Source organism: Mastigoproctus giganteus, chromosome 10 (genome assembly GCF_048544385.1).
Source record: "Mastigoproctus giganteus isolate SK-2022 chromosome 10, ASM4854438v1, whole genome shotgun sequence".
In the NCBI taxonomy this organism is placed as follows: Eukaryota; Metazoa; Arthropoda; class Arachnida; order Uropygi; family Thelyphonidae; genus Mastigoproctus; species Mastigoproctus giganteus.
The window spans coordinates 107,757,981-107,783,124 of NC_143584.1; the positions used below are offsets into that span (position 1 = coordinate 107,757,981).

Genomic DNA, 25,144 nt, shown 5'->3' on the forward strand with positions numbered 1-25,144 from the left:
AAACTTAAGCCTTTCTTCGTAAGAACAACCCTTTGTTCCATTCACTAATCTTGTTGCCCTTCTCTGTACTCGTTCCAGCAGCTCTACATCCTTCTTGAAATGAGGCCTCCAGACCTGTATGCAGTACTCTAGGTGTGGCCTGACCTTTGCCTTATTCAAGCGAATAATCACCTCCTTATCCCTGCTAGAAAAATTCTTGTGTATCATTGACAAGACACCATGAGCTACTCATGCAGTCCGTCTGCACTGCTCAGAGAACTTCATATCTGCTTGCACAATTACCCCCAGGTCCTTTTCATTCTCTACCACTGTCAGTGTAGTATCCCAGAGTTGATACTTTGCTCTGGGGTTGCTGTTTCCTATGTGTAGTACTCTACATTTGTCAATGTTAAACTTCATTTGCCACCTCTCAGCCCATCTGCTCAGCCTTTCCAGATCCTGTTGCAGTAGCATAGTGTCAGTAGTGTCCTTGACAACCCTGCCAACCTTCATATCTTCTGCAAACTTGGACATTAAGCTTGATATACCATCATCAATATCATTTATAAATACAGAAAACAATAATGGACCCAACACTGAATCCTGAGGGTCTCCACTAATAACATTAGTCCATGATGAGCAGTGTCCATTGATTACCACTCTCTGGCTTCTCCCACTCAACCATCCCTTTATCCATAGCAGCAATTTGCCTCCAATGCCACACTCCTTCAATTTGTTCAGCAGTCTTGCATGTGCAACAGTATCGAAAGTCTTTCTAAGATCCAGATATATGATACCAAAGTTATTCCCTGCATCCAGTTCCTTTGTGACCTCATCATGGTATTCAATTAAATTGGTCAGGCAAGACTTTCCCTTAACAAAACCATGCTGTGTCCGAACTTTAACTGAAGTCTTGTCTTGATGATTCTGCAGTGCTTCTTTAACCAGTGCCTCCATTAATTTTCCTGGAACAGAAGTTAAACTAACAGGTCTATAATTACTTGTATCAGCCTTTGATCCTCCTTTGTGAATTGTGGTTACATTTGCACATCTCCAGTCCATGGGTACCTCCCCTGAGTCCAAAGAAGCTCTCATAATTATGGCTAAGAATTTGTTTAATTCCTTTTCTGCCTCTTTTAATATAACTGGATAGATCCCATCCACCCCCGGTGCCTTTTTTAAGTTTATCTTCAACAATTTTTCCTCCATTTTCCTCAAAGTTATTACATAATCATCAAGCTCACTGCCAGAGTTCAATTCCCCTCCCTAAATAACTCCGCATGTTTGAATGTAGATGGAAACTACTCATTTAGTTTGTTAGCCACCTGAGCAGGATCGTCAACAGTTTAACCATCAATATCCAATGGACCACCAGCCCTACATCCTTCTTAAAATGAGGCCTCCAGACCTGTATACAGTACTCAAGGTGTGGCTTGAATACTGTATACAGGTCACTCCTTTGTGACTTGGTTACAGGCCAGCTTATATCTATCATAAGCTTCCATGTCACTCATTAATTTATATGTATCCCATGCATTTTTCTTCTCTGCCATATGTCTCATCAGTTCATCTAACATCCATTTAGGCCTAAACCTTGAATTATTTTTTCTTAGTTGGTAAGTAAAGCCTAGCATCTTCCAAGATTAATTCTTTGAATGCTTCCCATTTTGAATTTTCTGTTGGTAACATCATCAATTTGTCCCACCGTATAGAATTTATATACTGCCTCAGACCACCGTAGTCACCTTTACGACTACGGTGGTCGCCTTTACGAAAGCAAAAACTCTTCCCTTTGCTCCTGATGGTAGTTACCTCTTTGAGTAAATCCCACTTCAGCACACTGTGATCACTGCCACCTAGTAGTTCCTTTATCTGCAGATTCGTAATGCATGAAGAATCACTACTGATAATCAGATCAAAAGTATTACTCCCTCTAGTTGCCTCACGAACATGCTGCTCTAGAAAACAATCATCCAATAAATCCACAAAAGCCTTGCTATTGTTTGAGTGACCAACCAACAAATTCCAGTCAATATCTGGCAAATTAAAATCCTCCATTCTATTTCCCTGTACAGTTTCTTATTATACTCATCAGAGTCATTAGGCCTATAACACACTCTTACCCTCAATTTTGATCTCCCATTGCTTATGTCACACCAAATTGATTTGACACTGCACTGTCCAGCGATGTCATATGGCTTCACTTCCTTGGATCTTATGTGTTTCTTAACTAATAGCATAACCCCTCCTCCCTTCTTATCCTTTCTGTACAGATTGTACTCCCCAAATTCCAGTTCTGCATTCCTTTTATCTGTGTGACACAACGTCTGATATTCCAGCAAGATCTGCCTTTGATGTTTTGAGCAATACCTCAAATTCATCAAATTTATTTACGATATACTCCTAGCATTGGTGTATATGCCTGTTTACATGCACCTGTTCCTATTCTTAGCTATCCTAACACAACCCTAAATCCACAAAATTTACTTGTACCGCAATGACTCCCAGCAGTCTCTGAAATACCCTGCATCTTGTTTTCCAGGCTGCTTCTTATTCCAATAGAAGCAGTGCAAGAATTCAGTGCAATACACTGACACCACATGTGAGTAACTGTATGATAGAGTATTAGATCGGAAGATAAAAGGAACGATTGAAAATCGAATGGCCGAGGAACAATATGGCTTTAGGCCTGGCAGATGGGCGGTGTTTCTATTTTTTTCCATTAGGCAACTGATGGAAAAGTGTTATGATTTGTTGGGTAAAACAATGTACCCAACACTGAATCCTGAGGGACTCCACTAATAAAGAATTAGGTATTTTTGGACAAAAAGAAATGTTTGATGCTGTGATGAGAGAGAGAGAGAGAGATTTTTAAAAGCTTGGGGATAGAAGAACATTTTGGGGAGAGAATTGAAAATATGTACACCAATACAGTGAGCAAAGTAAGAACAGTGATGAGGTTGACGAAATCTTCGAAATAACATCAGGTTTGAGGCAAAAAGGTGTCCTGTTACCACTACTATTCATAGCTGTCGTGAATGATGCGCAATGTAGTGTGGTGGAACAACTTGGATAGGGCCAGATGAACGTCATGTTCTTTGCATATAACCTCTGCATATGGGAAGAGAGCAGGGAACAAGTTAATCTATGGGGTAGTATTACCCATGAATTTGGACTGGTTTTCAGTCAGGAGAAGAATGAAATGATGGTTCTAAAGAGGGTTGGCGAGCTTGTTGGATGCATTACAATGTTTGGAAAAGAGCTAAAAATGGTTAACAACTTCACGTATCTGGGAGGCACGATTACAAAGACTGGAGTGATATACGAAGAAATAAGTAGCTGCAGGGAATTTCTATTGGCAAACAAGATGTCTGATATGGAACAGGAACGTTCCGCTGAAGTGTAAAAATGCTATATATATCAGGCCCAACGGCTAAATGGTCAGAAGGTACAACGCACCATGACATTACACAGCAGAAGGATACCCAGATAATTTTTAAATCTCTGACCTCCACCGAGTACTGTGTTTCAAGAACGATGCATACAATACGGAGGAGAAATTGTTGAAGTTAAACATAAGAAAGGCACCTGGGGTGGATGGGATCTATCCAGTTATATTAAAGGAGGCGGCAAAGCAACTAAGCAAACCCATAGCCATAATTATGAGAGCGTCCTTGGACTCAGAGGAGGTTCCCACTGACTGGAGATGTGCAAATGTGTCCCCAATTCACAAAGGTGAATCGAAGGGTGACACGAGTAATGACAGACCAGTTAGTTTAACTTCTGTTCCGGGTAAAATAATGGAGTCACTGGTTAAAGAAGCATTGCAGGAACATCTAGCGATTGCAGCATTAATAATTGAGACACAGCATAGGTTTCTCAAGGGTAAGTCTTGTCTGACCAATTTGATTGAATACTATGAAGTGGTCAAAAGGAACTGGATACAAAAAATAATTTTGATATCATATACTTGGATTTCAGGAAAGCTTTTGACACTGTTGCGCATGGAAGACTATTGTACAAATTGGAGCAGAATGGTATTAAGGGTAAGTTGCTACAATGGATAAAAGGATGGTTAAGTGCGAGAAGACAGAGGGTGGTAATCAATGGGTGCTGCTCTTCGTGGAATAATGTTATTAGTGGAGTCCCACAGGGTTCGGTGTTGGGTCCACTGTTGTTTTGTGTATTTATCAATGATATTGATGAAGGTATATCAGGCTTAATGTCGAAGTTTGCAGATGACACAAAGGTTGGTAGGGTTGTTAATGACAGTCATGGCAGTGTGCTACTGCAACAGGATCTAGATAATTTGGGCAGATGGGCTAAGAAGTGGCAACTGAAGTTTAACCTTGACAAATGCAAAGTACTGCATATGGGTAGAAGTAACCCAGAGAAACGTACCAACTGTGTGGTACTACACTTAAGGTGGTAGAAAATGAAAAAGACCTGGGAGTAATTGTGCAGTCAGATATGAAGTTTTCTGAGCAATGCAGACAGGCTGCTAGGGCAGGTCATGGGGTTTTGTCAATGATATATAGGAATTTTGCTAGCAGGGAAAAGGAGGTGATTGTCCCTCTGGATAAGGCAATGGTCAGGCCACGCCTTGAGTACTGCATACAGGTCTGGAGGCCTCATTTTAGGAAGGATGTAGATTTGCCTGAGCGTGTACAGAGAAGAGCAACACGATTGGTGAGGGGAATGAAGGGATCCTCTTACCAAGAGAGGCTTAAGTTCTCCAAGTTGCAATGGCTGGAGACTAGGCACCTGCGCGGTGATCTGATTGAGGTCTATAAGGCCTTGAATGGGTTGAGCACGCTGAATTCTGATGGGATCCTTCCATTTGTTCAGATTACGTACCTACGGGGACATAAGTTCAAATTAAGAAAGGACAGATGTAGAATAGATGTGCCGAAATTTGCCTTTAGCCAGCGGGTGTTTAATTGCTGGAACAAACTTCCATCTGTAGTTGTGGAAGTTGATAGGTTAAATAAATTTAAGGAGGAACTGGACAGGTATTTGGAGGGAATGGTGTGATTTTTTTTTTTTTTTTTTGTTTTTTGGCTGATGCTGCATAAGCTCCTACACTTGCTTTCTTGCATCACGTGCCACTACTACTACTACTACTACTACACATTACGTACCAATTGTGACGTATGCATCTGAAACTTGGACTATGAGGAAAACCATTTTAGGTACCTCCGATCACAACTTGGTGATTGTCTCTTATCCAATGGAGCCTTTAACTGACGGCTGTTCCCAAACTCCATGGGCGGCATACATCGACCCATGGAATAGCGGAACGAACGATGACAGATGATGATGACTCGGAATTTTTATGCCAGGATACTTAGTTTATCAAATATTCGCCTCCAGCGACACTGTTACATTAAAATATCAATTAAAAACAATTTGTTTTGTGAATTTTGTCCAGTAGTGTGATAATAGATGATGTAGCAAATGCTGTGAAGAAAAGGATTGAGACAGAAAAAATGAAAGTGATGATCTTTTCTCATGATTTCTTGAGTTATTGGGAATAAAAAAAAATCTAAACTATTATTATGTTAGGGTCAACTTGAGCTACCCATGTTTATTGTGTCTGTAAATTGCATGTGTTCTCTGGTTGATTTGTCTGCTTTTCTGGACGAAAAACCCTAGTTTACCCAGGGGGGGGGGAACCTTGCTATCTACTCCTTAGACCGACTAACTCAGCCACGCACTGAAAAAAGCGCCGATCTAAAAGTCACTTGCGTCATCGACGGCATTCGAATCCGACCGAAATAATATATACGGTAATTATGGTGGAAGTTTCTGATTCGCCTAAAACTCTACAACAACCAACCAACGCTTATTCATTATTCGTACCAGAACTGATTGCGACTAGCCAATATTTTGAGCTGTCCGGTCTTTATTATTATTATATAATACAAATATATTATATAATACAATATTATATAATACAAATGATAAACAATTCGACGATTAATACGGAGAGAAAAATAAATCTCTCAGCTTGCGACACAAATTCGAGGAGTAGCAGGATTAAACATAAGAAACCTTGGATGACAAGAGAAATTATTATTATTAGTAGTAGTAGTAGTGGCATGTGATGCAAGAAAGCAAATATATGAGCTTATGCAGCATCAGCCAAAAAAAAAAAAAAAAAAAAAAATCACACTATTCCCTCCAATTGCCTTTCCAGTTCCTCCTTAAATTTATTCAACCTATCAACTTCCACAACGACAGATGGAAGTTTGTTCCAGCAATTAACCACCCACTGGCTAAAGGCAAATTTCCGCACATCTATTCTACATCTGTCCTTTCGTAATTTGAATTTATGCCCCCTTAGGTTCGTAATCTGAACAAGTGGAAGGATCCCATCAGAATTCAGCGTGCTGAACCCATTCAAGGCCTTATACACCTCAATCAGATCACCGCGCAGGTGCCTAGTCTCCAGCCACTGCAATTTGCAGAACTTAAGCCTCTCTTGATAAGAGGATCCCTTCATTCCCCTCACCAATCTTGTTGCCCTTCTCTGTACACGCTCAAGTAAATCTACATCCTTCCTAAAATGAGGACTCCAGACCTGTACGCAGTACTCAAGGTGTGGCCTGACCATTGCCTAGTTTTGTCAGACAAGACAGAGGGATAATCACCTCCTTTTCCCTGCTAGCAAAATTCCTATATATCATTGACAAAACCCCATGACCTGCCCTGGCAGCCTGCCTGCATTGCTCAGAAAACTTCATATCTGCCTGCACAATTACTTCCAGGTCTTTTTCATTTTCTACCAATTTAAGTTGTACCACACAGTTGGTACGTTTCTCTGGGGTTACTTCTACCCATATGCAGTATTTTGCATTTGTCAAGGTTAAACTTCAGTTGCCACTTCTTAGCCCATCTGCCCAAATTATCTAGATCCTGTTGCAGTAACATACTGCCATTACTGTCATTAACAACCCTGCCAACCTTTGTATCATCTGCAAACTTCGACACTAAGCCTGATATACCTTCATCAATATCATTGATAAATATACAAAACAACAGCGAACCCAACACCAAACCCTGTGGGACTCCACTAATAACATTAGTCCAAGACGAGCAGCACCCATTGATTACCACCCTCTGTCTTCTCGCACTTAACCATCCTTTTATCCATTGTAGCAACTTACCCTTAATACTATTCTGTTCCAATTTGTACAATAGTCTTCCATGCGCAACAGTGTCAAAAGCTTTCCTGAAATCGAAATATATGATATCAAAATTACTTTTTGCATCCAGTTCCTTTGTAACCACATGATAATATCCTATCAAATTTGTCAGACAAGACTTTCCCTTGACAAACCCATTCTGTGTCTGAATTATTGCTGCAGTCCTGTCTAGATAATCCTGCAATGCATCTTTAACCAGCGACTCCATTATTTTACCCGGAACAGAAGTTAAACTAACTGGTCTGTAATTACTCGTGTCACCCTTCGATCCCCCTTTGTGAATTGGGGATACATGTGCACATCTCCAGTCCGTGGGAACCTCCCCTGAGTCCAAGGATGCTCTCATAATTATGGCTAAGGGTTTGCTTAGTTGCTTTGCCGCCTCCTTTAATATAACTGGATATATCCCATCCACCCCAGGTGCTTTTCTTACGTTTAACTTCAACAATTTCTCTTCCACTTTGCTCTCAGTTATTACAAAATCATTAAGTATCCTGCTGCAATTTGATAACCTTCTGCCATTTTCAAACCTTAATAATTCCTCACGTAGTAATTTTGTGAATGTAGATGCAAAATACTCATTCAGAGTGTTTGCTATCTGAGCAGGATCATCAACAGTCGAACCATCGATGTTAAGTGGAGCAATCGGATTCATCCCCTTCCTTTTAGAATTTATATAAGTAAAGAAATCCTTGTTTTTTTTTCTTAGCATCTTTTGCCAAGGATTTCTCGTAATCTGCCTTCGCCTGCCGAACCTCCTTTGTGACCTGATTACAGATTAACTTATATCTGCCATAGGCGTCTGAGTCGCTTGATAATTTATATGCATCCCATGCATTTTTCTTCTTTGTTACGAGTCTCATTAGTTCATTTGACAACCATTTAGGCCTAAACCTTGAACAATATTTCTTAATAAGTATGAAACTTTTAGTAGCATCCACGATTAATTCCTTGAATGCTTCTCACTTATCATTTACTGTTGGTAACATCGTCAGTTGATCCCACTGTACAGAATTTAAAAACTGTCAGAGACCACTGTACTCGCCTTTACGGAAGCAAAAACCCTTTCCTTTACCCCTGATGGTAATTAAATCTTTAAGTAAATCCCACGTCAGAACACTGTGGGATTTACTTAAAGAATTTATTTACTTAAATTAAAGAATTAATGGTGCAAAGAGATAAATACTTCAGGCAGTATAGAAATTGTCCATCAAAGATAGAACATTATCACAATTATGAAACAGTTCGAAATAAATTGTCAGGTTTTATTAGAAAGCAAAAAAAAAAAAAAAAAACACTTACTACAATCAACTTTTTACGGATAAACAGATAACGCAAAAGGATAAATGGAGCATTATAAATAATCTGCTAAGTACAAGGAAGAAAAAGTTAACGGGAAATCAAATCAAAACACTATTAGAACAGGTATCTGGTACAAATAAACAATATGAGGCTGCAAACAGATTTGCCAAAGCTGTACTAGAGCTCAGCAGATACAAATTATTGCCAAGACTCCCTTGCTCAAAAAGATAACCTTCCTCAGGTAGTGAACTCCTGTGTAATCTTTGCTCCACAATACACGGAGATTCTCAAGATCACAGAAAGTTAAAGAACAAGAAATCTTACGGACTTGACTGTATTACAGTAACCGAAGTAAAGAGAAAAAGAGAACAGTTCACTGTTCTCTTGGTGGAGCTTATAGCACGGATGATGGCGTCAGGAGTCTATCCTACAAACTTACTTTCTTTTAAATTAATCCCTATATATAAAAAGGGACCACCTGATGACCTTTGTAATTATAGACCAATAACAATACAGTCAGTTATAAATAAGATAATAGAAAATGTTATATTTATCCATATAAGTAAATATCTACATCAATATGCACTGTTAAATAACTCTCTATTCTCATATCAGAAGGGTAAGAGCACACAGACATTATTAGAGAGTTTAGTAGACTCTTTTAACTCACATTTCAAAAACAATAAATTCATAATGATCTTATTTATAGATTTGACCAAAGCATATGACTTAATTGATATCTCAATCTTGAAACAGAAATTACTGAAATATGGTATAGGGGGAACAGTCAATCAACTCTTAACATCTTATTTAACAAAAGAAAAATCACAGTTGAAGTAGAGAATACAAAGGGAAAATCATACAATATAAAGAGAGGAGTACCACAGGGCACCCATGCCGTGCCAATCATATTCAACATCTATATTATTATTTTTTATTATTATTATTATTAATAGTCATATGGTGCATGGAAGCCTGAGGCTTATGCTGCACCAGGAAAAAAAAAGTTCCCGAGTTACCCTGAGAGAGAGAGAGAGAGAGAGAGAGAGAGAGTCAAAAGTAGTAGGGAATCACCAAGAAGAGAAGAATGATGATATCCAGCTCAGGAACCTGGGTGTGCCAAATCCATACTCACCAGATGTGAGTCCACGGGGTTAAATATAAATGACATATTCTAAGTAATTAAAAACTCCTTTTTAAAAATTTATGCAGATAATTTAATCTTATGTACAATTGGAAAGAACCTTACAAAAATGGCATTAGATTTACCGCAGGATGTAATACATTTACAAAATTGGTTGCATGACAATAAATTAGCACTCAGTTTTGAAAAAAAAACAAATTCTTTGTAATTAGACCCCCCTCACCAAACCCTGGACATTCATCCCTCTATTAAATTACATAAACATGAATGCCTACATGAACAGAACATCCAGAATTGCAATTGTCTAACAGTTGAAGAAGTTTCAAATCACTGTTACCTTGGGTTATGGATAGACTATAATCTAAGTTGGGCAATGCAAATAACAAATTTGTGCAAAAAAATGAGATTTTATGTGTACTTCTTTTATTATATTAAAAATAAATTAAATCAAAGAACAACAGTCACCTTATATTATGCATTAGTGGACTCCCAACTCAATTATTTAGTAAATGTATGGGCAAGGGCAAATATAAGTGAAATAAGGGTTATAAACAATTTACTAAACAGGATTCTGAAACTGTTAATGGGGACAATGATCTGAATAAGAGAAGGCAATTTTTGTGAAAATACTATATCCAATTCAAAAAGTGAAGTTAAATTTTTCCTTGAAAAATCTTAACACTATTTATGAAGAGTTGAATCTTCAAAGCAATGTTCCACACAACTTAAGGAATCCAAAAGCTGTTGTTTGCCTCACCCGAGGGTACTAAATAGATTTGGAGATAGGCATACAATGAACATTTTAAATAACTTGTTTTAAATAACGTTGATTTCAGGCTCAGGAGAGGTTATTCAATCTCCAAATTAAAATTCCTTGTAAGAAAATTTTTGATACTCAATGATACAGTAGAATAAATTTCAATGCGGATCAATCACTACCTCTGTTTACAAAGTGGAATGTACTATGTGTAATGACTTCAATATCTTTTCTGTTAGCTAACAATTTTGTATGCAAAAACCGATTTAACTGATGAATTGAAACTTGTCAAGAAATTTACTTTTCTTAACGAGTTCTTGTATTGTAAACAAATTCAAATGATAAATAAATTTGTATTGTATTGTATTATTATTTTTTTTATTATTATCGTTGCTCTTATATTATTTCTCCCTGATTGGGGGTTTCATCTGATGACGGGTAATGCTACCAAGTAGAAAGGGTGGTGGTTGTTATGTTTGTTATGTCTGATGTTACTGTTGGTCGACGAACTCTCTGACCGTCCTACAGGTGTTTAGGATTGCGACTTTCTAGAGTTCCTTTTAGGTGTTCGCTGGAAGATCTATTGCTGCTAGGCTGTTATGTAGGGTCTTTGGCACCATACCTGTGGTTGACACGATGATCTGGATGGTCGTACTTGTTATATATGCCATATCTCTTTAATCTCCTGTCTTAGGTTCGTGTACTTCCTGATTTCCCCCCCCCATGGGTTTTCTGCAGGTTGCCAGTGTTGGGTACCGCTATGTCAATCAGATAGGTAGCCTTTTCCTTCTTGTCCACAAGGGTTATGTCGGATCTGTTGTGCGGGATTGTCCTACTCGTTATTATGGCGCGGTCCCAGTACAGCTTGTGGGTTGGGGTTCTCTAGTACTGGCTGAGGTTCGTATTTGTAGTACGGTACACTTTCTTCGATCAACTGGTATTTCCTTTCTAGCTTCTAATGTATTATCCTGGCTACCTGGTCCTGTCTATGAGTGTACCTAGTCTGGGTGATCACCTTGCATCCCGCGGTGATATGTTGGATCGTTTCTGAGGCCAGGTGGCCTCCTCGACATGTGTGATCGAACGCTCCGGGCTCGTTGGCGATGTATTTTCTATAGTTCCTGCTTGGCAATCAACGAGCAGGGCGAGCATGAATCCATCAGTCTCTGGGAAGAGCGTCCCTTTTTTTTTTTTTTTTTTTTTTTTTTCCCTCCTATTCCTTTTCAAAATTGTGCTTTTGTTTTCTTATTTCTTAGCTATCTTTTTATTTATCAGGTCCACTTTACAGATTTTCTGTTTAAAATGATTTAGGTGGAGATGGGCTTTTGCCTGGGAACCACCCTGACACAGTGTGCACACACACACACACACACACACACACACACACACACACACACACACACACACACACACACACACACACACACACACACACACACACACACACACACACCCCGCTCGCCGTTCAAATTTGTATCCATCTCAAAATTTCTCTTGGTTTGAATATTCCATTTCTTAGCTATATATCAGGCCCACTTTACAGTTTTACTGTTATCAAATGAATTAGGTGGAGATGGGCATATGCCTAGGAACCACCCCGACACAGTATACACACGCACACACACATCCCGCTCGTCACCCATGCATCGTGGGCAATTTTATCTATGTGATCTCGATGAAGATCATTGTGGTGTCTGCCATGTAGTGTCTTCTCTGCCCATCTCTCTAGCTTCATTTGTGCCTCCTGGTTGGGGGGGCTTCTTGCTTAATTTGAGTGGGGTATACCGCTTGTATATCTTCCTTATGACCTCCTGATGTGCTGCTGTGTGTATTTCTGGAAGTAATACACACAGCAGCACATCAAGTATTACTTCCTGATGTGCTGCTGTGTGTATTTCTGGAAGTAATACTTGATGTTAACTATCACTGTCTTCTGTTGCTCAATGAGGTCTATCTGTCCCCTTCCTCCTTCTTTCCGGGAAATTTTCAGTCTCTGCACGGCAGATTTCGCGTGGTGTTGGCGGGCTCTTGGTCGTCATTGTTTTTGTGTTTCTGACGAAATCCTCCAGCTCGGCGTTAGTCCAATTTATGACCCCGAATGATTATGTTAGCATTGGGTGTGCATAGGTGTTTATGGCTGTAACTGTGTTCCCTCCGTTCAGCTTTGCTTTCAGCAGGTTTCTGAGTCTGTGATAGTATTTTTCGGTCAGGAAAGCCTTAATTTCCTTGTGCTGTAATTGCTGAGCTTGCATCATCCCCAAGTATTTGTAGGTCTCTCCCTCTGCCATGACTTCGTTCTCTTTACCAGTCTGCAGCTGGTAGTTTCGGTTGACTAATTTTCCCTGGTGCAATCCGTAGGTCTTGCATTTGTCTAGACCAAATTCCATCCTAATATGATTGCTGAATTCTTCGGTTATATGTAGTAGTTGCTGGATGTGCTTCTCGGTTCCTGCTTTGAGCTTGATGTCATCCATGTAGATCAGGTGGTTGAGGTTGTACAGGTTCCTCCTTTCTTCTTTGAGGTTATTATTATTATTATCCCTTTGTTGCAAGGAAGCCTGAGGATGCTGCACCAGCAGAAAAAAAAAAAAAAAGAGTTCCATGTTAACCTGAGAGTGAAAGAGAGAGAGAGAGAGAGAGAGAGAGAGAGAGAGGGGGGAATCACGAAGAAAGCAAGAAAGAGAAAAATGATGCTATCCAGCTCAGGACCCTGTGTTTGCCAAGAGAGAGAGAAACAGAGAGTCAGAAATAGAAGGTAATCATCAAGAAAGCATGATATCCAGCCAAGTCAAAACTCACCAAACCCAGTGTCCTTGTATAAATAAATAAATGTAAATAAAGAGTATTCTTCATAATTTCTTAGACGGACTGGTCTTGAGATAACTGGAAATATTTTTGTAGAATGTATAACAATAACATTATATTTTTAATTTAATTTTATAATTTATATTTTTCGATGATTATACCCACATACCCTGCCGGGCCTTTGAATTGTACTTTTATTAGTTTTTTGATTGTGTGAAAAATTGGTTTTGTTTGAAAGGCAGTTTTAAACAAACAGCAACATTTTAATTTACGTATTTCTGGAATAAGCTTGCAAAAGTACTTTAAGAAAACACTTGATTTTAATTAAATTCATTAATGAATAACTATTGTTTTTTTTATTTTTTTAATTATTGGAATGGCCATGATCCCGGGACTAATGTTGATACTGTCATTGCTTGTCACTGTATAGTGAACTAAATAGATAGTTATTTTGAATGTATGTGTAGTTTAAAAGCTGCCAAATGGGTTATCGTTGGGGATCGGTTTTATCTTATCATACCTTTAATGTAATGTTGACTTAAATTTGATGCAAATATATATTTTGTTTTCTGAATTTTTATCAACAGTGAATTTGTAGTTTTTGAAAAATAATTGATTACTGGAACTTAGTCCACCTGAAGAGGAAGGGTTGCTTTAAACTTATTTTGTAATCATACAGAACTGTACGGCTATTGCTTATTACCAAAATTTGTGGAAATGCACGTACCTAATGCCAAATTGAAGGTAAGCGGATAGTTATTGTGGGTTAGTTATATAAATAGTAATTAAAATTCCTGTTACTTAATTAAAAATAGAAAAAAAAAAGGAAAAGTTTATCAGTTTTTTGGATTTGGCTATGTAGCCGTAGTATTCCTTCTAATTCAGAAATATTATAATTATACTATACATAAACACAAGAAAGGTGTCATTCAACATTGCAGTATATACGAGCATAAAGTCCACTTTTTTTTTTGGCTTTAAGTTGGTATTTAATCATATATTCGCCGAAAAAGGCCACCCTATTTTACAGACGTCTTTCAAATCATGAGTCGGTGTATTCATTCCAGTAAAATTTGCATTAAGAACCACTCTGTACTTTTAAATTCAGTTTTTTTTGCCCTTTATTAAATGTTTACATTGTGACATTGTTACACTTTTAACAGTAAACTCTAAAGAAAGTGGTAAGTCTCTACAGTACTATATTCTGAGGTAAGGTCATGAAACCAAAAACGTACAGGCATAGGTGATGTGACATTGGTGTTATTGATGCTATATGTGTACATGTAACTAGGGTCAAAACTGGTCAATACTGGTCAAAATCTTAATACCGGTATTTTTAATTTATGAAACAAAACGGGATACCATTATTTCAAAAAATAAAAAAACGTTTTTCTCAATAAATTTTGATGACAATTAGGTGCAATAAAGTAAGAAAAAAACAAGTACTGTTATTACTTCATGTTTTAAATAAACTTTTATTGCAATAATAAATATTCTGAAAAAAAAAATCATTAAAATACAGTTATTCTAAAAAAAAAAAAAAATACATATTGTTACTGCAAAGTTTAGTGATGTTTAAGCATCCACACTACCTGTCTGAATAAAGTGAGCTCTTAAGAAACATAAGCAATCAATTGTATGATCTTTAAAATGTATCTAATTTTGGTACATACAGTATTTGATTAGTGGCAGAAAATGCCCTTTGGGATTCTATTTTGGTACTATTGTACTGAGATAATCGTAGACGGTCGCAGTCCATATTTTCTAGGCTTTGAACTTTTTCAGCAAAAATAGTCAAAAGTATTTCATTAATTTCCGACTCAAGTTCATCTTTTAATATCTCATTGGAGTCAGGCAATTTCTTATTTTGGAAAGAATTTGTGAAACACTGATGTTCTGTTCCATGTTGGTCTTCCATGGTTGAATTATGTTCCTCATTTTTTGAAGGAGAAAGACATTTTATTAAGCGAAGTATAATTTTCACTGTAGTATCTTTACTGAGTCTGGGAGAGAGCAGAGAGTGCAGTTAAGGAATTCTTTACATATATAAATGCAAAGAACAGAAGGACAAATCAGATTGGACTTTTATGTAATGGACGTGGGATAGTATTAGATAACATAGCTGAAGTTGCAGATGAACTCAACAGTTACTTTGCATTGATATTTACAGAAAAAAACCCCTTTATGTCAATGAGAACATATGGGAGTGAAGTTGAAAAAAATATAATTAATGATGTTGAAATTTCAAATGATTATTTAATGAGAAAACTTTCATGTCTACAGGTGAGTAAGCCTCCTGTGATTGATGGCATATATCCTATAATCTTAAAGGAGGCAGCAAGTGAGTGCATTGAGCCGTTAAGGCTAGTTATGAGAGCATCACTGGACTTAGGAGGGATTCCTTTGGATTGGCGTAAATTGGAACATAAAGATAGTTCTAGGAGAGTAACGGGAAATTACCGATTGGCCAGTCTAGCTTCAGTAGTAGGGGAAACTCATGGAAGCAATGATCAAGGGTGGAATTCAGGCTCATTTAGATGGAAATGGAATTCTGTAGGATACACAGCATGGTTTTTTAAAGGAAAAATCGTGTTTAACAAATCTGGTTAGCCATTTTGACTAGTCACTCATGAACTGGATTTAGGGAATAATTTTTACATTGTTTATTTGGATTTCAGCAAAGCATTTGACTCAGTTCCACATGAGTGGTTACTTTATAAGCTGGAATCATAGGGAAAATCCTTAGATGGATAGCACGACGGCTTGAGGGCACCTGGCAGAGGGTTGTGATAAATGGTTATTCCTCAGATTGGGTTAATGTAAGAAGTGGGGTTCCCCAAGGATCAGTATTGGGACCACTGTTATTTTTGATTATCTTAAATGACATCTATGAAGGGTTTAGGGCGTGAGGTCTAAACTTGCAGATGATGCAAAGATCAGTAGAGAGTTAATGATCGCCAACAAGCAGAGCTTCTTCAGAGTGACCTAGATAGACTTCCGGGATGGTCAGAAAAGTGGCAGCTATGCTTTAATTCAGCAAAATGCAAGGTCTTACACGGGAACAGCAACCCCAAAATAACTTATACACTTGGTGGAGTTGAACTAAAGACAGTAGTGGAGGAATGGGACTTGGGAGTTAAGATACAGTCAGACATGAGGTTGTCCGAGAACTGTGGACAGGTTGCAATGTTGCATGGTGTCCTATTGATGATTTATCGTACATTTGCTAGTAGAGATAACGACATCATAATCACATAAAGGTGATTTTGTAACCTTTATGTGATTAAATTATAAACAATTATTTTTTTTAAATTAGTGCCCAAAAATTAGTATTTTTTGTATCAATACCTGAAAAAAATAATCGGGATCTCGATATTGTAAGCCATACATGTAACCAAACAAGCATTAGTGTGATTGCTTGTTTAGTACTGTATTGCAAATTGGTTTCTTAGTAAATGATACCTTGGTGTGGAAGTACATTTACTGTAAGAAACTTTTCTTTTCGAAGACTTGCATAGTAAATGGAAAATCTTAATTCCCGAAGAATTACAGAAATTGTTTTTGTGTGATGAAGATGATAAAAAAAAAAAAAAAATACTTGTTTTTATTAAGATGAACGGTAATATATATTTGTGTAAAAGTATACTGGTATATTTTCACACAGTATTAAGTTGAGTCATTCCAACCGTGAATATGCACTTTTAATTCAAGTTTAGGATTTCATACCAGTTTTATAAGTTGACCTCAAAACTTCAGATTGAATTTTCATTGCTTCAGGGGTCAACTTATACATCAGAATATATGGTAAGTCCTAACTCACTATTATATAGTGTTAAAAGTTATCCTGTAATGCAGGATGCCAGTGATTTTCTTTTCCTCATATTCACACTTGTTTAATAGGATAAAATTTTACCACCTTATAACCCTAAGTCAATTCAAAATTGCATACTTTTTTGGTGCTACCTTTATTTTCAATCTTTTATGAATGCAACTGTGAAAAATCCATTTTTTTATTAAAAACATGTATTTTTAACAAATTTTTGAAAATAAAGCAAATCTTCAGGCAGTTCACGTTTTTTATCCTTTTATTATCTCCTTTATCATCAGTGTTTGCCAGGGGCAAAAGGTGATGAATTTGTAGAGCAGATATCATCTTTTAAGGGCACAAAAGGTGATATTGCTGTACATGTTGGCACTAATGACCTTAAGAGTAAGAGATCTGCACATTTACTTAACAAGTACAGGTCAATGCTGAAATGAAGTCGCTTGTTAGGGTTAAATTTGAAAGTGTCTGCGATTCTGCCCACACATGATAGGAGGGAGTATATGATGAAAGCCTTGTTGATCAATTTGGCCCTATAGAGATTATGCAAGGCTCACGGGGTAGAATTTTTTTCAGCGTGGTCTGCTGGCTAACAGGAGAGACTACTTCTACAGGGATCGGATACACTTAAATAGAAAGGGTGCAAGAATATTTGCTGATGCTATAGAGGCAGTGTTGGGGGGGGGGTCAGAAAACTGCTAGTTTGGGGGCATTCACAGACTAAAAGATTAACAGTAGTCACAGGCAGAAGTGAAAGTGATTCTTGCACTGCTTCTATTGTAATGAGCAGCAGCCTATAGAGCAAGTTGCTGGGGATTTCAAGAGCTGCTGGGAGTCATCATGGAACAAGTAAATACATGGGCTGTGTTAGAGTAACTAAGATTAAAAACAGGTGCATATAATCTTGCATGTACACCAATGTTAGAAGTATAGAAAAAATAAATTTGATGAATTTGAAATGCTGATCAAGACACAAAGACAGATATTGTTGGGATATCAGAGACATAGTGTCACAGATATAAGCAGTGCAGAATTGGAATTTGAGGAGTACAATGTGTACAGAAAGGATAGACAGGGTAGAAGGGAGGAGGGGTTATGCTGTTAAGAAACACATAAAATCAAAGGAAGTGCATCCACTTGACACGTTCACAGTGCAACGTTGAGTCTGTTTATGTGGCATAAACAATTTGAAAGGGAAAATGAAAGTAGGAGTATGCTATAGGCCTAATGACTCTGATGAGTACAATGAACAGTTGTGCAGAGAAATAGAATGGGCCAGTAAATCAAAATGTCTTGTAATGTGGGATTTTAACTTTCCAGATATTGACTGGAACTTGTGGGTTGGTCACTCGTATGCTACCAAGACTTTTGTGGATTTATTTGAGGATTGTTTTCTAGAGCAACATGTTCAAGGGGAAACCAGAACAAGTAATATCCTTAATCTGATTATCAGCAGTGATGATGCATGCATTAGGAATTTGCAGATAAAGGAACCACTAGATGACAGTGATCACAGTATGCTGATGTGGGATTTACTTAAAGAAGTAACTACGATCAAGGGTAAAGAGAAGGATTTTTGTTTTCATAAAGGTGACTACAGAGGTCTCAAATAGTTTTTAAATTCTATAGAGTAGGATCCACTGATGATGTTATCAATGGTGAATTCTAAATGGGAAGCCTTCAGGGACGTAATCTTGATGGCTACTAAGCTTTTCATACTGTTCAAGTGTCAGGCCTAAATGGATGTCGGATGAATTAATGACTCTCGTGGGAGAGAAGAAAAATCCATTGGATGCATATAAATTATCAAGTCACAAAGCAGGTTAGGCAGGTGAAGCCAGATTACGAGAAATCCTTGGCAAAAGGACGCAAAGAAAAACAGCAAAGAGTTCTTTACTTATGTAAACTCTAGAAGGAAGGGGATGAATCAGATTGGTCCACTTAACATAGATGGTTCGGCTATTGATGATCCTGCTCAAGTAGCTGATAAACTGAATGAGTATTTTGCATCTACATTCACACATGAGGAATTATTCAAGGAGAGGAATGCCAGAAGTTTATCAAACTCTAACAGGGAGCTAAGTGATTTTGTGATAAATGAGAGCAAAGTGGAGAAGAAATTGTTGAAGTTAAATATAAAGGAGGCAGCAAGGGATGTAAGCAAACGTAAGCGGGGGGAATTGTCAAGGCCACATTATGTGAAGGATCTGGGTGTATTCTTACCATGTGTATGCCATATCCAAAAATTTCATTACTTCATACAGCATGTTCCCCCCACTTTTTATTACTATTGAATACACCACAAATTGTCAAACTAATAGAGTAAGCTTATCTGCAAAAAGATCTAAACTTTCCAAACACTTGCTAGTTCATTTCACAAATATATGTCCATTTCCACTTGTAGTCCTCCGAACCCCATGTACTTTTTCTGACAGAATCTCAGTTATTGGTTGATTCAACTACTGCTCGTCTCAGTTGCCCAAATTATTCGCTGTATGATTCTTTTTGCCTCAAAGGTGGTGTTTGTGCATATGTCCGTTCCAATATTCCCTGTCAGCGACTTGGTAATTTAGAATCTCCTCTTTTCAATCTTCTCTGGCTTAAAATCTCTCTACCTTTTTCTGGCAAATTCATCTGTTGTCTCTACCGTTCTCCCAACAGCACAAATCACTTGGAGCTCTTCAACTTCCTCTCTTTGCAACTTGACTTTCTCCTGTCCAACTTTCCTAACAGTGCGGTAATTTTCCTTGGTGATTTTAATGTTCACAACTCCAGCTGGCTTCAGTTTTCTAGTCACATCGACCCAGCTGGTCGAGATGCTGAGGCTTTTACAATTACTAATGACCTTGCACAGATTGTTCATTTACCTACAAGAATACTGGACAATCCTAACCATACAGCCAACACGCTTGATTTTTTTCTCACAAACAACCCTTCTAAGTACATGGTCGAAGTGAGTGGTCATTTAGGCACCTCAGATTACAACTTGGTGATTGTCTCTTCTCAAATGGAGTCTTTATCTCATGGGTATTCCCCCAATTTCGTGTTGAATGGCATTACAAGAATGCAAAATGGGATGACCTGCGAGATTTCTTTTCTTCTTTTCCTTGGTCGGACTACTGTTTCAAAATTTGTGATGTCAACATTTGCTTAGATCGTGTCAGTGAAATAATTCTTGTAGGAATGGAATCTTTTATCCCACACTCCACTTTAAAATCTCATCCTTTATCTAAACCTTGGTTTTCCAATTAATGTGCTAAGGCCGTTCGGGAGAAGAATGTTGCATATCTTAATTGGCTTGTTTCCAATTCTTCAGTTTCATTTTCTGCCTACATCAAAGCTCGCAACAATTGTAAAGCAGTTATTAATCAGTCCAAACTATATTTCGAACAGGCTAAGAGTAGAAAACTTGCTTCTTGCCCTAATGGTAGCCTAGCATTCTGGTCTCTTTTCAAAGGTATTGGCTGCAACTTTTGCCCATCCCTGCTCCCACCTCTGTCAAAACCAGATGGTCCTGTTGTCACTTCAACCAAGGATAAAGCTGACTTGCTGGCATCCCATTTTTCTGCCAACATATATTACTGATTTTGGTAAAACACCTCCCACCATTCGTAAACAGGGGTTTGAGCCCGTGACCACCAAATACGGAGTATGCGGAAACGTCAGGGAATAACCACCGCATATCCCCTTAGCAATATGGCCTTAGTTGCTAATGCTCCTAAAAACCAAAAAACAACAAAAACAAAAACCTCCCATCATAACCAACACACTCCATTCAATGCCTCCTGTGGTCTTCCGTCAAAAGAAGGATTTTGACGAATCTTGATGCTAAGAAAGTTCCAGGTCCTGATGGTATTTCTCCACTTGTTCTCAAAACCTGTGCTTCTGAACTTACTCCTGTTGTTGCTACCTTTTTTCACTTTCTTATTCGAAAGGGGTGTTTTCTTCTGCTTGGAAATTTGCTCATATCCAGCCAGTTTCTAAAAAGGGTGTCATCGCTCCCATCCAATTATTGTCCCATTGCAATTACTTCTACTCTTTCTAAAATAATGGAGAAATCAATTAACTGGATCCACTGCTCATATTCTGGCTTATATTACCCATTTATGGACAAATTCAATGGAAAAGTTCGGTGAAACACAAGTAATTATGCTTGACATCTGAAAGGCTTTTGATCATGTTTGGCATAATGGTCTTCTAAACAAGCTTCCATCTCATGGTTTGTCAACTGTTTTTTGTAATCGGTTATACGGTTTTCTCCCTGATTGCTCACTGAGGATGATGGTAGATGTCTCTCTGTCTTCTACCTTCTCCACTAATGCTGCTGTTCCCCAAGGTTCAGTTCTTTCCCCCACTCTTTTCTTCTTGTATATTAATGACCTTCTTGCATTGATTGGAAATCCTGTCCATAGTTTTGCCGATGATAGCACATTGCATTCCACTTTCCATTTTGAGAAACCTTGCCCTGTTTAATCAGCTTCAACTTCTCGAATATCCGCTACTAATTCCTTAAATGCCGATCTCCAGTGGGAAAAAGACAACTTTGTTGATTTCAATCCTTCTAAAACTCAGTCTTGTCTTATATCTCGCAAAAATGATTCTTCCGCTCCTATGCTTAACTTTGGTGACATTCCGATTTCTAGGCAAGTTGATATATCTGTTTTGGGGATTACCTTGACTTCTAATCTCTCTTGGCACAAGCACATTACAAATATTGCCTCCTCTGCATCTCTAAAGCGGCTCTGTAGCCAGGTGGGCAGGAGGAGTAGTGCTTCTTGATTAGACCGGGGTTCGAGTCCATAATCACGAAATATGGAGGATGTGGAAAGGCCAGGGAATGACCACCACATATCCCTGGAGCAATATGGCCTTAGTTGCTAACTCCTAAAAACCAAATAACAACAACAACATCCTCTGCATCTAAAAAAGTTGGTTTTCTCTTTTGCTCTCAGCGTTACTTTTCTTCCAAACAACTGTTCAAATCGCAAATCCGCCCTGCCATGGAATATTGTTCTCACATCTGGGGTGGTGCCCCCAAAACCTCTCTTAGGCTTCTAGATTCCATTCAGGGCAGTTAGGTTAATTAATGACTCCTCTCTAACAGTCTCTCCACTCTGTCTCATAGATGTACTGTTTCTGCTGCATGCCCTTTGTACAGATACTTCTATGGGCACTGTTCTTCTGAATTGGCTTTTATAATTCCTGCTCTCTCTTTCAAAACAATCTGAACACATGCCGCCACCAGCCAACATCCATTTACTGTCCAACTTCAAACTCACAGAACCAACTTTTCATCTTCCTCATTTATAGATCAACTGCTATTTTCTGGAACAACCTTCCTTCATATGTGAGGTGCAATATGGCCAAAGTAGCCCTTGCGCCAGAAACTTCCATAAAAACAACAACAACCTTCATATGTCTTTTCTGAAAATTACAGTCTACAGAGGTTCAAGTCTAATGTCAACAAATATCTTCTCTCATTTTCTCAATCTCCAACCCAAGCACAGTACTAAGTACTATAGATTCTAATACCTCTGATGTTTGGGGTTTTCATAAAAAAAAAATAGTAGATGCAGCCAAAACTGCTTTACTATGATCACATGTAGGAAAAAGAAAAATGTAGTAATCATTGGAGGAATACAGAGTGCACCAATGCAAAAAAAAAGGAAATAAAATAAAGCATGAATTGTTTCCCAAATATCCAACAACCTTATCAATTAGCATTAGTAATGACAATTGATGCAGTTAGCATTAGTAGTGACAATATATAGCATTAACCAAAAAAAAAAGAAAAAAAGACTTCCCATTGCCTACGATAGTTATTTTAGTTCCTCCTTGAATTTATTTAAGCTATCAACTACCACAACAACAGATGGATGTTTGTTCCAGGAATCAAACACCCACTGGTTAAAGGAAAACTTCTGCACATCTGTTCTGCATCCATCCATCCATCCTTCCTTCTTCCATTTGAATTTGTACCCCTCGTGTGTAGTCTGAGGAAGAGGAAGAATCCCATCAGCATTCAGCTTGCTTAGTCCATTTAAAGCCTCAATCAGATCACCTCGCAGGTGCCTAGTTTTCAGACTGCAATCTGTAGAACTTAAGTCTTTCTTAGCAAGAGCACCCCTTTGTTCTCTCACCAATTTTGTTGCCAAGTTTTGTACTTGTTCCAGGAGTTTTACATCCTTCCTAAAATGAGACCTCCAGACATGTATGCAGTATTCAAGGTGTGATCTGACAATTGCCTTATAGAATTGGATAGTGTAAAGTGTATTTAATGTTTTATGGGTTTCCCTCATATCCATGTTGCTTACGTTTTTGGGCATACCAGTTTGCTGGAAAGGCCAGAGATTTAAAAGTGTACGGATTTTGTATAAGCATAATGTTGTGTATCGTTGTTCATCTGGCTATTTAGCTTCTAGACCCCTGCTGGGGCCCAACATTGTCCACACTTGGCTTTGTGGAAGCAGACCAGGGACCCAGTAGTTTGAAATTTTCACTCTGGCAGGTCCTGCCACCTAGATTTTTCCTGAGATTTCAGTGGCTGGGGCCTAAAAAAAAAAACAAAAAAAACATAGGGGGAACACTAAAGTTGGAAAAGCCAAAAACTGGTGATTGCAGTTGTTTGTTTGTTTGTTATTTGGTTTTTAGGAGCATTAGCAACTAAGGCCATATTGCTCCGGGATATACGGTGGTCATTCCCTGAATGACCTTTCCGCATCCTCCGTATTTGGTGGTGACGGGCTCGAACCCCGGTCTAATCAAGAAGCGTGTGCTATGCACTGCTGCTTCTTCCCACCTGGCTACGGAGGCGCCCGTGATTGCAGTGAATTTGACATGTTTAAATTTAGACGTGTGGGGCATTCGCTTGCATATAGATAGAGTGGAGGGTAGACTGAAGACTGGGGGGGAAACAGAAGTAAAGTATAGGGACATTAAGTAAGGCAACCCAATCAGTCAGTGAGGCAGGCCCATGCCTCACAGAAGATTGGATAATCACCTACTTGACCCCGTTAGCAAAATTACTGTATATCATAGAGAGAACTACATGAGCTTTTCTGGCAGCCTGTCTGTAGTGTGCAGAGAACTTCATATCTGAATTACCCCTAGGTTTCTTTCATTTTCTACTACCCTGAGTGTAATACCACATAATTTGTACATTACTCTGGGGTTACTGCTGCCCAAATGCAGTACTTTGCATTTATCAGTGTTAAACTTCAATTGCCATTTCTGAACTCAAATGCCTAACTTATCTAGATCCTGTTGCAGTAGCATACCATCATTACTGTCATTAACCACCCTGCCAACTTTGGCATCATCTGCAAACATGGACATTTAACCCCAGGGGCTCACATCTGGTGAATATGGGCTTGGCACACCCAGGGTCCTCAGCTGGATATATCATTCTTCTTTTTCTTGGCGATTCCTTTCTACTTCTGACTCTCTCTCTCTCTCTCTCTCTTTCTCTCTCAGGATTTTTTTTTTTTTTTTTTTTGCTGGTGCAGCTTAAGCCTCAGGCTTCTGTGTGCCATCTGGCTAATAATAACAATAATTAAGCTTGATATGCTTTCATCATATCAAGGGCTTAGAGGGGAACAGGTATCCTGTGTGTTATCAGACACTCAGCCTAAAACACTGATGGATCCAATATCTCTCTATTACAGAAGATTTAGGAGAAGTCCGGTTGGCCTGCCTCCCTAAAATCCACTCATGCACACCTTCCCGATGGTAAGCCCTGTTAGGTCACTTAGGTGGCAACGAACGTGTAGAGTGATTCTCTTCAAGACGCCTGGTCAGCGTGAAGAGGAAAAGATCAAACCCTCCAGCATGAGAGCACAACAATACAAATGGCCCTCAGTCCCCAGCAGCTTTCACTCTCCCGCTTACAGCAGCGAGAGGATCAGAGTGGAAGAAGAGGGTGCTAAGAATCTCTGGGTACGACCAGGCTGCCATGCACGGAAACTGAACTTGGCCTGTTATAACGTACGATCACTCATCGGTGAAGACAGGATATTAGAGCTGGAAAAGGAATTAGAAAATGTGAATTAGAATATCATCGGTTTGGCTGAAACAAGAAGAAGAAATGAATCACTTATAAGTTTATCAAGTGGAAATCTGCTGTACAC

General features: G+C 38.5%; 1 protein-coding gene across 1 annotated transcript in view; it reads left to right on the forward strand.

Annotated features, from left to right (window-relative positions):
• Positions 1-13,524: 13,524 nt before the first annotated feature.
• The window catches only part of LOC150079210 (type-1 angiotensin II receptor-associated protein-like), a 155,481-nt gene continuing 143,861 nt past the window's right edge, over positions 13,525-25,144 (forward strand). Inside the window, exon 1 of the mRNA XM_090382728.1 lies at positions 13,525-13,939. Within this exon, the coding sequence (XP_090238854.1) occupies positions 13,913-13,939 (27 nt within the window). The 5' untranslated portion in view covers positions 13,525-13,912. The remainder of the gene's footprint in view (positions 13,940-25,144) is intronic.